Source organism: Gymnodraco acuticeps, unplaced genomic scaffold (assembly GCF_902827175.1).
Source record: "Gymnodraco acuticeps unplaced genomic scaffold, fGymAcu1.1, whole genome shotgun sequence".
Classification (NCBI taxonomy): Eukaryota; Metazoa; Chordata; class Actinopteri; order Perciformes; family Bathydraconidae; genus Gymnodraco; species Gymnodraco acuticeps.
In genome coordinates, this window is record NW_022990021.1 from 2,952,312 (window position 1) to 2,967,369 (window position 15,058).

General features: G+C 38.7%; 1 protein-coding gene across 7 annotated transcripts in view; it reads left to right on the forward strand.

The window, feature by feature from the left end:
* The window catches only part of LOC117544796 (RNA-binding Raly-like protein), a 122,055-nt gene that overhangs the window by 89,699 nt on the left and 17,298 nt on the right, over positions 1 to 15,058 (forward strand). The window contains exon 1 of one of the 7 annotated variants that reach the window (XM_034214225.1): positions 6,508 to 6,673. The exons of the other annotated variants lie outside the window; for them this stretch is intronic. Within the exon in view, the coding sequence (XP_034070116.1) occupies positions 6,637 to 6,673 (37 nt within the window). The 5' untranslated portion in view covers positions 6,508 to 6,636. Of the gene's footprint in view, positions 1 to 6,507; positions 6,674 to 15,058 lie in introns of those variants that run through there. 7 annotated transcript variants of the gene reach the window in all.

Below are 15,058 nucleotides of genomic sequence, written 5' to 3' on the forward strand. Positions count from 1 at the left end.
GAGTGATCTTCAACTCATGGCAAAGAAATCAGATGCTTGTTTAATCAATTATGTACACATTTAGATGAAGTTAAATCCCCTTTCTTCACTGTGTCTTTCCTTGGAGTATTGGCAATGACTGTAATTTGTGGCTCCATTACAGGAGACATTGTTGTCTGTGATTAGATATCTATGAACTGCCGCTTACCTGTGTGGTTTGTATTATCTCTGCAGACTATGTGAATTTCTGTGACACTGACAGTGAGCTGAATTGGATTTGGCAGCTTTTAATGTCTGTATGAAAAGCAATTGTGGCAAGTTCAACATTTGAATACAGATTATTGCTATCTGACCCTGGCAGATGGAGAACAGGAAGCAAAAATAGAGACACATCTGTGAGTGAGAGGATGGTGGAGGGAAACAAGGGGAGTGAACAGGAGAAAGGGATAATCAGATTAGGGCCTAACAAATCTAAATCATGTCTTACTCTAGAGGAGATGGGCTCAATGGGCTAAAACACTAAGGGAGAATGTTTGTTTTAGCATTTGAAAATGGTCTCTCAATTTAATGAAGAAAAGGGTTCAAACAATGTCAACATATTATTATTTTGTTTTGCTAGTTCAGCATTTTATTAGCGTGGGAACAAGAGTTTCTGCTCAATGAAATGTGAATTGTTTTAATTTAGATAGCAGTCATTACCTTACAACACACTGTATGTCACTACAGATGTTATTATCGAAACTGATTTTTGACTGAATTCATGTATAATTGTTTCTGGTTCTGTTTATATTATATTGAACAATGCTCCAAACACTTGTCATAGAATAGACTTTTAAACCTATGAATGTAAATGTGTTAGTTTGTTTTCTATCTGCATGGTATGCTCTGTAACAGACTGGCAGCCAGGTTGTTCTCTGCTTCTGGCCCAAAGGCATGCTGGGAAGGGCATCAGCTCCCATTATGATCCTGAATAAAATAGGAAACAAATGGATGAATGATTACTATTTATATATTCAAGGAAAACCCATTCAGTTTAGCATAACAGCTAAACCCATCTACTGATTAACAGTAACCGATCTTGTGATTTTAGATAATAAAGTCCAGATGTAAAAACATGACATTTGAACAAAATATTTGGACAAATGTTTGCCCACTGACCCTAGTAACTTCAACACACAGTATAGACAGAAGATGTATCTAAATGTAAGGTCTGCTACATACATCCTAATTTGTCTCTGATGTCCACCTTATGAGGAGAAGCTAATGTGAACGGTGTAAATGTTGATGTTTCTCTCTGTTGAAAGGGATGGATGCTGCTATGTTGTGTTTTCTCCACTAGAGTGTGCAGTTATTCTTCTTAGGTTTGGGTGGCAATCAACACTTGAACCACAGGAAAGCTTTTGTTGGAAACCTGTTAAGAGGTTTCCTTACGCTTTTCCTTTCAGAGTGGTTTTGTGTGTGTGTAGGACAGGATGCCTGTTTTCTCCTTAATACTGTTATTTTAGAAAACTCTCTGAGGAGATAATGGTTATTACTCCGACTATAAGGTCCACTTTGAACACACTGTCCCTTTGAGTAGTATAGCACAATCTATATAAACCTGAGAAGCAAATGTTTAAGAAAAAACTCTGCTAAAAAGTCCATAATGTTGCACTGAGTGCATTATAGACAGTTTATTTTCATTGTGAATGCTGATGTTATTAAATGAACTGAATGTGCAGATTTACCACACAAGCTTTGTTTCCCAAGAGAGTTTGTTTTGAGTTTATTTTTAAAATATGTTGACACCTTGACACTGGCCTGTCAATTTGGACCAAATCCGATCACATAAGTCTGTAAGGCTGTGTAAGCTTAGCAAAGAGAGATGATTTTCTGTCGCAGACTGTTAAGCAGTTGCATCAGTTGACACTAGATACACTTGCAATTACTCAGTGCCAAAAGCAGTGCCTGTCTAATGAGCTCAGATAGGCTGTAAGGCACAGGCCAATGGGATGCGGCTTGAGCAGATTTATATCCATCATGTAGGAAATGTTCCCGAGGGCATCCACAGCATCCGTCCATCTATGCTATTAATGAGGGCCATTTGTTAACACAGTGTGTTTCAAATGCCAGCAGAGACGGTCTGACAAAGGAGAGCACTTTAGATGAGGTTGATGCATGAACTTCTTAGAATCTCTTTGTATCTTAAAAAGGGTAACAATGTGATTAGTGCATTAAACTCACTAATTTAGTTGTTTGTCAACCTGGAGAACATTTGTGGGGTCTAATAGGGACCACCATTTTTGTATTTGGTCCAGTATTGAGTAATAGAACTGCAGCTAAACAGGCTGCAATGCAGTCACTCAGAAAAATGCTCTTTATCAATTTACGTCCAAAAAAGAGTGCTTGTTTTGGCCACTCGCTCATTGTGTTATTATTATCTCAACATTACTCAACAGAAAATAAAATGTTTTATTTTACTACTCTGTCAAAGTCTCACTAAAATTGCCAAAGTTGTCAATTCGCAACAAGTCACATAATGCAATAATTAAATGTGACACCATAATGTTATCAGACATTTATGATAACAATCTGAGCCTTTCATAAAATAAGATAAGATAGTACTTTATTGATCCCAATTTGGGAAATGTTTGTGTTGCAGCTGCATAAAAAGACAATACAAATTAAAAGACAATAAATAAACAAGAAAGTAGAAAATATACTTGTTAACAATAACAAGACATAAAGCATGGTATTATATATACATGAGTATGTGACAGATGGAATATTAAATATGAAACTGAATATATAAATGTACAGTGTGACTTTATTCCAAGAGAAACTATGGAGTAGAGACTTCTCTGCCAGTCAGAGGTGATTTGTTATAGAGAGGACATTGGACATAATGATGAGTCTTTCAAACTAGCAATTGCAGTCAGTTAAGGCTCTGCCAGTTTCTTCCGTGCTCAATACTAGAGCATTCTCAAAAAAGATTGTCACTTAGACACAAACACATGGGAAAAATCATTCCAGAATGACAAAATACATCCCAAGTTAGAACCAGCTTTCACTTAAATCTTCCCTTAACACTAAGGAATACTCAGCACCCCGTGGTGCAAGTAGGCAGTGGCTTAAGAAAAGGGTTCATATGTTATATATTACAATAATAGAAGAAAGAAGAAGAAGACATAATTTAATATGAACACAATTATAATTGAACAATTATAATGGAAAAATGACAGCACTGTGCTTCTTTGGGAACATTTGTATTTTCAAGGTGTTACCCTTTCTTCCATTATGAAATATTTACAACTAGTTTAACCTACAGTTGCAGGTGTGCATTTTGTATGTTTGGCCACCTGATGGCAGTGAAACAAGCATTAATGCATTTTCAGCTTTTTTGCTAATAAGACAAACTCTTTTCTGATCACCTACTATATTATATACTCTCCATTTTTAACTCTTTTTCAGTCACCACCAACTGCACAGGGAAGTATCTGGCTCTATATCTGCTAAATACTGGTCTATGTTTAGCTAATAGTCACTGTCTGTCCACCTTTTGTTGGTTTGCAGTTAACATACTGTCCAGACCATTTTCTTTTTAAACAACACTAAAATAAAGTGTAATGTCAAAGAAAACCTAGAAACCGTTCAAAGGTGTTACAAATGCTCTATATAGTTGAAGGGGAACTGCACAATGATGTTTGAAGTTTTGCTCTGATGCTCATTGAAAAAAAGTCAAAGAGTCAAGGTTGAAGGTTCAAGGCTTGTATTAGTCATACAAACATAGCTACAGTGTAGTTATGACGATGAACATCTTAGGTCCCAGGCTCCACCAACTGTGCATGTCTAAGTGTATGTAGCAGCTGGCCCTGTGTAGAGTACAATATTAATTTCTCATTTTGAGGATAATAAAGTTGAAAAAGTAAGCACATAAAGATAATTAACATTACACATTCAAATGTCCTCATGTTCTGCCTTCTATTGCATTCTTGAGGCTGCTTGTATTAATCCATCATGGACACCAGATGTCCCTGCTATACTTTTGAATACCATTTTATTTCTCATTGCTGGTGCTGATGATTGTGGCAGGATTGTAGCTGTATTTCTGTTTTCCACATTCAAAGAAGGAGTTTGAAATGTGATACAAAAAATGCTAAAAAGCCATTTATACAACAAAACACTTACCTTTCTATACCAGGGCATACACAAGTACAATCTTCTCTGTTGATTCTTTTTTATTTTCACAAAACTCACTGAGGGATTTCATCTTTTCTAGGTATCAAAGTAAAGCATGAAGCGAACCATTTTTCATTCTTGACTAGGTGAGAGCAGCAGCAAAGGAAAGCAGTACGTACTGATTGAATTTCTGCTACTTCCATGAAGTTGGCTTTTTAAGGGTTGTTTTGTTTCTACTCCACATTCATCTTGGGCCAAGAAACAGGTGTTCTTATTCAACCCACACATACAAATATGATATAGTGAAATGAATTGCACAAAAACATCCAGGCTGCTTCCATATCCTTGTCTCCGTAGCAACACAATACCCTTTGCAAGTAAGATGAGATGCACCTTTTTTCAATTGTGCCCAGAGGTTCTTGTGGGAGTAGAATATTATATGTATACAGGGACGTGCAAAGGTACGGGCTAATGTTTCCCGGGCAATGGCCCTTTTGCCCTTTTTGGCTAACCTGCCCCTCTAAAGAGAGCAAGAGATTTTTTTTCTTTCTGTTGTGGCCGAATCAACATGATAAGCCCACAATTAGTATTGTAGCGTCTCGCTGCGATAAAACACACCTTGTCAGCGCTGTCATCTGCCCCCAGTCACGTGACTTTGTTTACAATCTGACAGCTGAAAGCAAAGGTTATTTACAACAACAAAAAAACCTAAATATACTTGTTATTGTGCTTCTGTCTTTCTGTGTCTTTGCATCTGTAAACTCCCTCAACGGGGCCGCTCGCTCTCTTTTCTTGATCGCCCTCTCTCACATACGGGAGAACACTTCACTGTCCCGCTTCATTGTAGGATTTCTGCCATGTCTCTACCACTTTAGTTTGACCATCTCTGTTATTAAGTTATGGAATACTAAATAAATAAGTAATTAGATACCTTACCGTTACTGCGCTCATAAAGAATGATAAGAATAAGAATAATGCGTATTGAACTGGTTTAATTAATTAGTGAGTTTATTTAAAAAAATTACTTAGAAGCCCTATTTTATCAGTATGTCCGCACAGCAGTTACAATGGTCAAACTAGCCTACATTAAAACAGAATTGTCCCCATTTTTTCTTTAATAGTTAGTAACATTAGATATTTTAATGAGATATGTACCGCAAAACAAAAAATGTCCCTGGTTTTAATTTAGAAAAAAATTCAAAAGGTCTTGTGTTTTTTTTCGGGGGGGGGGGGGGAGGCCCTTTTTCTAGTTTAGAGCAATAGCCCCTCCAAATGTCTGTGCACGTCCCTGTATTTATACCAATGTCACTGTATGCAGAAACAGAGTCAGAGAAGTCGTAATACAGAAAGGACCTATCACTGCTACAGTTTCACCTTCAAGGTCCTTCTTTAAAGGTTGGATTTGCAAAAATAAAATGTTTTTTCTATGTGTGTGAATCCAAATGAATGTATTCCTAACATAATATCTGAAGAAATCTGAGGCACGTTTGAAGGGTAGTAAGTACAAAAATACATTTGGTTGATTTAGAGCGAACTAATTCTGTATGTTTTGTCATGCTAGCATTATGGGTGGTGCTGTAAACAAGCCTGAAACATTACATGTTACTTGTTAGACGCTTTTATCCAAAGCGACTTACATACTCAAAACTGTGGACAATCCCCACAGGAGCAATTTGGGGTGGAGTGTCTTGCCCAGGGACACAACGACATGCTGACTGCAGTGGGGTTTGAACCTGTGCTCCCCTGATCCGGACACCAATGCACTAGTCCACTACACAACATGCCTCCTGGGAAACATCCCAGCAACAATATATGGATTGCCATGAAATCCTCATGTCATCAGCCTTATTTTACGCTTGTGTTTAGTTTTGTTTAGAATACATGCTATCATGCTAAAATAAGAATTTATAAAAATGTACCTGTTGCATTGAGCTAAAAAGCTTACTGTGCTTAGTGCAGCCTTAAAATGCAATTAGCATGGCAGTACATCTGTATAAGTATACAGCCTATATAGAATAATTAATCAACCATATAACTTGTAAGTGTATGAAAAGAAAATATACACCTCAGAAATAACTACATAAAAATGAGCTGAAAAAGGAGACTATACTCTTTGAATCCTGACAGATTCTTCTAGTGCTACTAAATGAAGAAATTGCACTAAATTAATCCTGACAGACTACTCTATTGTTTCAAGTCATGTATTTGTATTCACACCTTATTCAGATGTATTTCCTCCTAATTAGGTGATGTATGATTACTTATTGACTTACTTAAAATCATACTGTCTATGCTTGAGATGCTGTGTAGTCCTGCCCCCCTCCCCCGTCTCCCAGTTTGGTATGGTCCTCGCTCCAGCGGCGCTTCCAATCCCCGGTCTGAAGGGCTCATTTATTCCTGCTCTGCTCTCAAAGTAACGCAGCACAAAAGTCCCGACGCTCTGTGTCTCTGAAGCACCTGAAGAGGACCTGAAAGAGCGCAAAGCTGGACCGCTACACAATGACCATGTACAAGGGGAAGCGTCGCAACCATAGATGTAAGTTCAAACTGAATATTTAGGGCTACGTTGTGCGCGCGAGGACATTTTCTTTATACTGATGTCGCGCGATACAAGTTTCAAATATTGAGCCGTGCTTAATGTTTTTCAAGATGCAGCCGGTTCGCTTTAAACTGCGTGGGTTAGGGTTAGGGCCACATTTATATTAAACACAGGCACAGTTTCAGACAAAGTTAAAGGTTAAACCACCGCTATTTGTCTGGCGCGTGAACGCTTTGTCTTTGTCTGTAATGTAACACATTTTGTAGGATCTTGTATTTGACAAACAGTAAATCCTGCTGGCCGTTTTACTGTTTAGTTTGTGTATCAATATCCTAGTTTGAGAAGGCATCCTTGCATATGCACTGTTGTAATATCCATTCTGCTCTTGTTGGCATTGGCATACATTTTAATGAGATGTGGCGACTCATCAAAGTTGATGATGGAAACTCATTTAAGGTATTTAAAATGTTAATGTCAATTATAATAAAGTCCTGCTGGTGCTTTGCAAAAACTTTACATAATCATTCTGTAGTGAATACACAGTTTGGTATGCAAATTATTTCACTCCATGTTTCTGCTGATGTTAAGGTTATCCATGCAACAATGGTGTTCCTACAAAAATAGAGGTGGGGTAATAATTGGTCCCTTCAGTTATACATTGACAAAAGATTAATCAAATCTCTTATCTGGAAAAAAATGTCCATCATTACCTAGGTTCTTCCTAGATTGTGAGACCGAAACAATTTTACGATGTCACCTTGGTCTCAAGGCAATTATGACATCATTTTTTTCTGATGTTTTATAAACGAAATTGGGATACGAATAATCAATAGATTGAGGACATAATCAGCTAATTAACTTGTATAATAATGACAGAATAATTTCGTGCAAACATATGACTGTGTTATACCAATGGGTATGGTAACATAACCTGGAGTTAAAAGCCTGTTGCACTGAACAGTTTATTGTTAAAATATTATGGGTATTCATTAATAACCAGCTGGTTAGTGCACACTCAACGGTAGAAAGCGATAGAGGTTTAGGACGGTTTGTGGTCTACATGTGTGTGTTTTAGAAGATACTTTGTTTTCTTCTCAGCAGAGAAAATGCAAAACTACATTGTGCACTGCATAGGCTATAAATATGTCGCATTGCATGCATTTTGTGATGGTATATAGACTGCTTAGTATATAGACAAGATGGGAGGACAATTTGGACTCAGACCACAGAAGAGTCAGTGTCAAGAGACCAGGTCAAAGAGCAGTGATAGGCTGGTATAAAGTCAATTAACAGGCGTATTGGCTGGTGAAGAGGTTCCTGAATCTATCTCTATTAGGAAGGAGAGTGCTGCTGCAGGTCCAAATCCCTGCTGTACTTTAGAAATAGATAAACCTGTGAAGTGTGTACAAGCTGCAACATTAGGTGCTGTGGAGTCGTGGAGCGGACGATAGACGGTAAATCGTTGATGAGAGAAAACTGCAGTTATGTTGTTGTGTCCTTAGGTGCACTTCTAACCAAGGTGATACAAATGGCCTCCTTTCAACACAGCTTACCTCAGGCACCTTGGCATCACCCCTTCAATGGCTTCTTTTTGCTATCAGTTAGTGTGAGATTTCATCAGCATACACTGCAGACTCAGCCATGGATGTGTGAGTAACGTATAACTGAGAAGATGTTTGTGTAGGTGTAACTCTTAGGATGACTTATACTACAGCAATTCATTATTTCTTCCAATGCACCAGCAGCTATTCTTTTCAAAATAGGCTTAACAGTGGTGCATAGGTTTAAACAATTACAAGCTTTAACAAACAGTATTGGTTTCCTAATTAGAAAGTCAGGTGAAGATATCTCTTCTATTGTTGATGCGCTTTGAGCAGTTAATACCAGTCGGAAAATCCATCTTTCGTGCCTTGGCTTTGTTCTTTTATCTAAATGTGAACCCTAAGCCTGCGTGCATGTTTATGATGTTGCCTGTTGTGTTTAATTAAATCAGGAAAGAAAACGTCTCTTTTTCTCATGAGCCTGAGCTAGAACTTGCGTATTTGAGTCCATTAATATTTAAGATTTTGCAGCTCAGGAATGTTCACAGATCAAATGGGGTTAGAGCCGTGTCCCTGTGCATGTGTGTGTGTGTGTGTGTGTGTGTTATTCCCTGGTCTTTGTACAGTATGTGGATTCGCGATTTCTACTTCAAGCATAGCAATACTTTGAACCTTGCTAGTGCAAATGGAAATGTATCAATCGTACGGAATCTTCCTTTTCGACACACGTTCTTTAGACTTTTCTCTGCAGTGTTTTTTATTTCCATCAGGGCCTCCTTCTTTCAGTTGCAATTCCTGTCGTGATTGAAAGCTGCAGCGCATGCCACATGAATGTGTCTTTCTGTGCTGCGGATGTTCGTTTGTGGCTCTATTTGTATGCTGCTGGTGGTGGAAGGAGGGGGTAAGGGCACAGGGGGCAGGCTGTTACATTTTCTGTCAAATTTCCTCCGCGTATCTTAAGCCATGTGTCAAGGGCAGTCATGGTTGCATGTCTGTGGGTTTTTTCGACTAGATTTCGTTTCAGTTTAGCTCCATTTGCGTGTCTACAGGAACCAAGGAACACAAATCTGTGTCTGCTGCTCTGCTTCTCTTGAATACATCACAAGCTTTTACAGAATATAACCCGTACCAGATACTTTAGTTGCTGCTCAAGATGCAGTTGTTACACTTTCAAAAAGACACCAGCTGTTATGCTTTGCCTTTTTTTTTCTGACCTGGACAGACACAATCCAATCTGTCCTGAAAATGTGATTTTATCTGTCAGAAATGACCTAATGAGACTCCTCGGAAGATGGACGATGATGAAATAAATGTGACAGAGTTGTCACAAGATGTCGCTCCCCCCCCCCCCCCCGGAGTCATCGGCTCTCCCACCAGCAGCTCCTCTGTTTGGGCTGTTGCCAGGGGAAGTGCCAATCAGTGTGAAATAAAGACAAGCTTTCAGTGACACACACACACTTGTCTCTCACCTATGCAGGGATGTTTAAAATAGGCAAGAAAAAAATAGCATCACATTTTCATAAGCCAGCATAATGCCTGCCATATTCCTTTCAATCAGTAATTCCTTGTTTGAATGAAATATAAATGTCTGCATGATGTCTGAAAGACCTTCTGCTGTACGTCAAAGAGACACTGTTTTTGCAGTGAGGAAAGTCGATGGTGATTATTAACGTGATTGATTCTCGGAGGAAAATCTTCTCAATGTGAGTGCGTCTGACTGCTAGGTGTTTGTTTTCACGCCTCGCTTCCCACCGATTAGCTTCCCCCAGCGGGACCGTGTTCATCCGCCCGAACGCCCCAATCGTCAGCTTTCTGCAGAGCATCATTGTTGGCTGGCGTGAGACAGCTGGCTGGGCGCTACAGGTCACACTGAGAGGATGTGATCTCAAACCGATGCCACGCCTTTATCTGTTCTGCCGAGGAACGGGGGGGATTATGAGCTGATCCCCCTCGGACTCAGGGCCATGCAGCCTCAAAGAGGCAGCGAGGAGGAGAGGCAGACTGAAAGCCACACTTGTGTGGTTACAGAGAGAGAGATGCTCCAGTTCTGTAATGGGATGTTCACTGAGATGTTGCAGTGGAATATAATAAAAATAGCACTTTGGAGGACTAAGTAGGATGTGATTTTTGAGGAAATGGTTGTGTTGCCAAGCCAGGGAATAGCATGTGTTTGGAAAATTCCAACAACATAGAAGTAAAACAAATGTAATCTGCTGCTTATAATTAATCATTAGTTATTTATTGATGTCATTTTCAAACCAAACATCCGTAATTTCAGACGCTCAAATGTGCTGGTTTTCTTAGTTTTCTATGATTTTCAGCTAAATATATTTTGGTTGTGGACTGTTTGTTGGACATAAAAAGGAATTTGGAGATGTCAACTGAAGTGATTTTCTGATATGTAATGTGCCAATTTAATAATAATGCAAATAATGTCTAATGGGCTGTGCATAGTTTCATTAATTGAAGCCCTCAAAGAAAAAACATTTCAAAATGAGTTTTTAAGTTAGTTTGGAAACCATTAGTGAATCTTTCAAGCCCGAAATGCCAATCATCTGCTGAGTTTAAAGCTCAAATCGGAATCAGTGTTCTGTTTTCTTTCATTTTGTGAATTAAATCTCAACCCTGGGTTTCAGACTCGTCTGTCAGAACAAGCAATTTGGAAACTTCACTTGGGATTCAGGAACTTGTGATTGGCATTTGTACGAGTTGTCTTTTCTTTCTCGCAGGCTTTTAGAGGAATAAACATTTTTAATTTACTTTTTGAGTGGGGATGAAGGATGTGTGAGGTCTGATTCAGCGTGGAGCCGGAAGATCCACTGTGAATGGCATCATTTATTTTAAACCCCCTCTGAGATTATTTGGAAATCTGACACTTAAGATGTCAGTTCACCTGCAATATGGCCTTCTATCAGAGAAGCAAGAAGATGAAAGGAGTATCTGGAGTGCCTCGCTTGCAGGTCATGATGAACAGCTCTGGGTATAAGATGCACAAACTCCATCTCAATCCACTTGCCTTCCTCCCTGACAGGTCCAGATTCACAATTCAGCGAGGAGTTGGTGTCAAATACAACCAAGCTGAAGATAAAGCGGAGACGAATTTCCCACATCCCTACCTGTCCTCTCGGCACTTCCATCGCCTGCTTTATTCCGCTCCTTCACTTCCTTTTTTTTTTGTCTCTTAGCTTACGTCTCTCCCGCTGAGAAGCAATTTGCATGATTTGTTACTTTGTTCAATTAATTAGGACGTTGGGGAGATTGTTTCCAGAGTTTCTCCCTCCACGAGGAGAGGTCCTGCTTCCTCGTTCTTCCTCTGCCTTTAATGTTTATCATATGAAATAGACAGTTGGTGAATGCGTGGAGAAGAATGAAATAAAATAAAACATTAAAACAATGACTGGTACTGAGTTCTTATAAAGGGATACTTGCTGTTATTCTCTGATTTATATAATTGTGTATTGAACCTAATCTGATGGTGGGACAAAACAAGCTATTACAGAGACTTTTCAAACATATTATTGGCTCTTTTGCAGTCCTTTTTATATCATTTTTTTTATAGATTAATCAACAAAGAAAACAACACTTGCAATGTGGAGTTAACAGACTATGCTTGTGCAGTGAAGAAGCCAACTGTACTGTATGTTCTGCATTAAGTAGAGTAATCCATTGTGAAAAATGGTGCACACAATTAATTCCAAGTTCGGATTCTGCTAATAATAAAATGCAGCGACTGAGACACAGCGTTGTATCTTAGGAAAAGGGAACAGGGATATTTGGAGCTCCATGCAGCAGTGTGTTGTCGCTTGTGTCACCTTGAAAGTTGTTTCATATGGAGGCGGAATAAATGGCTCGGAATTTTAATTGTAAACTTAGTCTTGCAGTACTTACAACATAAAATTATCAAAGTATGTTTAATATACTGCTGCAACTCAAAACGAATTGATCTGTTAACCATTTCTTTGTTTAATCTATCAACATTTCTAGCTTAAAATACAGAATATAGTGAAAATGCCCATTGCAATGACCAATCTGATATTTTTAATACAACCAAAAGCCACAAACTGTAGTTTATTCAGCATAATATCAGTTAATTGCTAATTATTTTCTGTTGAAGCGGACAAATTCATTAACTGACTTATCGTTAAAGCTCTAATGTGTTTTTACATCAAAAACAATTGATATACTGTATTTTTCTAATAGTTGAAGTATCCAGACAAGAATCTAACCAAATGTTTACCTCATCAGATTGATGCCAAAACCTAATAAAATATCCACATTTCCAGAAATCTGTTCATCGTTCATTTGCAACTCCTACTGGACTAACACATGTACAATCAACGTGTTAAAGCGATGCGTCTTCTCACGGTAAATATCCGCGTAGCTTGAAATGAATTAAATGGAATGGGCCATGAAATGAGTTTCAGAGTCGTGCCTTTAATTGATGCAAAAATAATTCCACGTTTAAAAAAGAAAAATGTAGAGACACATCACTAAACCTTGAACCTGTGTCCCGGTTTTACTCAATAGCTCCATTTGATATTATATGTTTCAAAGGTTTTCGAGAAGAGCACCTCTTCATATGCAGATTGCCCTCTGTCTCCATGCCATTCCCCATGTAATTAGACAGCAGCCACCCACAGTGTTGGCCGGCTGCGAATGTCCTTTGATGAGAGTGGTTAAAAAAAGCTGAGTGCTGGTGTTGAGAGGTGGGAGGTAAATGCAGTTTGAATGGACAGCACAACCTTGAAGCCTTGTTTAACAGCTAATGTCTAAAAGTAAATGCCTGGGATTTAGGATTCAAAATCGAGGGAAGATCAACTGTGAACGGCATATTGAGATTTTGAGGGAATCTATCAATAGCGTAGTCAATTGATATCATGGATTAACACCTACTATGTGGCCTTTATCAGATCAAAAGCAAACATGAAAGGCATACCCCCCAGTCAAGTTTGGAGGAGTTCAGTCAAAAACAACAAAGTGAAAGCATGTCCCCTCGGCACATCTCTCACCTGATCCATTCTCTTCCCTTCTTTTTAGTCTCGTTGCTTATGTTTCTCCCACTAATGAGACATTTGCATAACCATAAAAGGGGCAAGACATCAGGGAAATTATTCTTCCACAAGGTACTGATCGGTATCTCCCACTGCGTACTGCTCAATCTTTTTTTTTCTCTGCTTACTTTTTGGTTTTCTTTCATTATATTTCTCATTCCTCGAAGGTCTGAGTTGATTGCAGTCAATCACCTGGTCGCTGTGCTGCACGTCTGCGATATCAATCAAAAAGGAGACCTCAAAGCTTTTTAGGTTATCAATGGGGGGAATTATTTTCGTACCTTGATGGCCAAAAGGTGTTTCCGGTAATTAAGACTGCCCTTCAAATAATATTTTGCAGGTGTTGTCTCTTTTGACTATACTATTACAACGCATAATAAAATCTCTTAATATATCGGTTTATGTCATGGCCCTCAGTTATGCTATTGAGCACAACTGTGTTTCTTAGAATACATGCTTTTTCAATCAGTTTGGCATTGTGAGCCATGAGCCTTAGTCACCGTTGCCTTGACCACTACTATGGATTAAAGCCAGAGGAGGCTGGAAAATTCAGAATGCTGGAAAACAGCAATTTGATCCAAATTGAACCCATAATCTGTCATTTAATATACAGTAATAAACAGCGTATGAGAATTTCTCAACAACTATTGGATGGATTGTATTAGAATTTAGTTTAGGCCTCCATGGTTCCCAAGGTAATTCCAATGATGTCATGTGATTAATATTATGGCTTATTAGCAACAAATAAATAAATGCAAAACAGAAAATGGATGCCAAAAATACTTATAATGAAGGTATATCAAACATATCATATCTTGTCAGGACAAATTTCACAAACTCTGACATAGTTTTTAAATAATGTTTGTGTCATAGTTGGTGTTATTTTAAGTTGCCTTGGTGTGAGAGCGTAGCACCAAATGTCTGCTGTTAATTGTTTTGAGCTTGTATTTATGAATGAGTGATGACGTTTGACGGTTTTTATCTTGAATACGATTGACTACATTTATTGACGTGACTTGCAAGGTGTCTACAATAGTTTTAATGATCTGTTTTGAAAGCAAAGCCTGTGCAAAATGAGCTATTGAAAGCTGAGTGATTGAATTTTCATTATTCCAATAGCACAGAGAGATGACTGATGAGAAGAGCATCTTGCGAAATAAAAAGATTGTTCACAAATCTGCCAATCCTCCAGCACTCTAACAAAGACGTTCTTTGGCTGAAATGATAGAATCTATCCGTCTCTCTTTCTCTCTGACCGGTGCTTGTTAGCTTACCCCCTGAAGCCACAAGCTATTAGCTTGTTTTATCTCCTCTGTTTGTGAGAGGAAGAGAAAAGGAAGAGCGTCGAAACTGAGTGAGAGACGGAAAGATTACAGTCAACAGGTGTTTGTGGCTGCTCCAGTGGTTCAATCATTCTCCTTCCAGTAATATAAGGTATCTTCCTGTTCCCTGCATTCTGGCAAGAATCCCCCTTTCCTTATGTTATTTGGGTCCTGTTGATTTCCACAAAAGTACTTTCCAATCCCATTGAGTTCCCCGCAATATGTTGCCATATGGCCCTGCTTTATTCAAAAGCCTAGACTTCCATTACTCTGCCGTTATTCATCCCTCGCTAATGAAAGCAGGGGGAGAAATAAGACTTGTGAAGCTTTTCCATGTCGGCACAGGTGTGGAATAGAAAAGAACCCTCAGGTGATGCTCAGAAATGAAATGTCTCATAATGAGCTTCCTCTGAGACACAGGAAGAAGTATGGGATGTGAGAGAGAGTGACGGATCTTGTGCGAGGGGA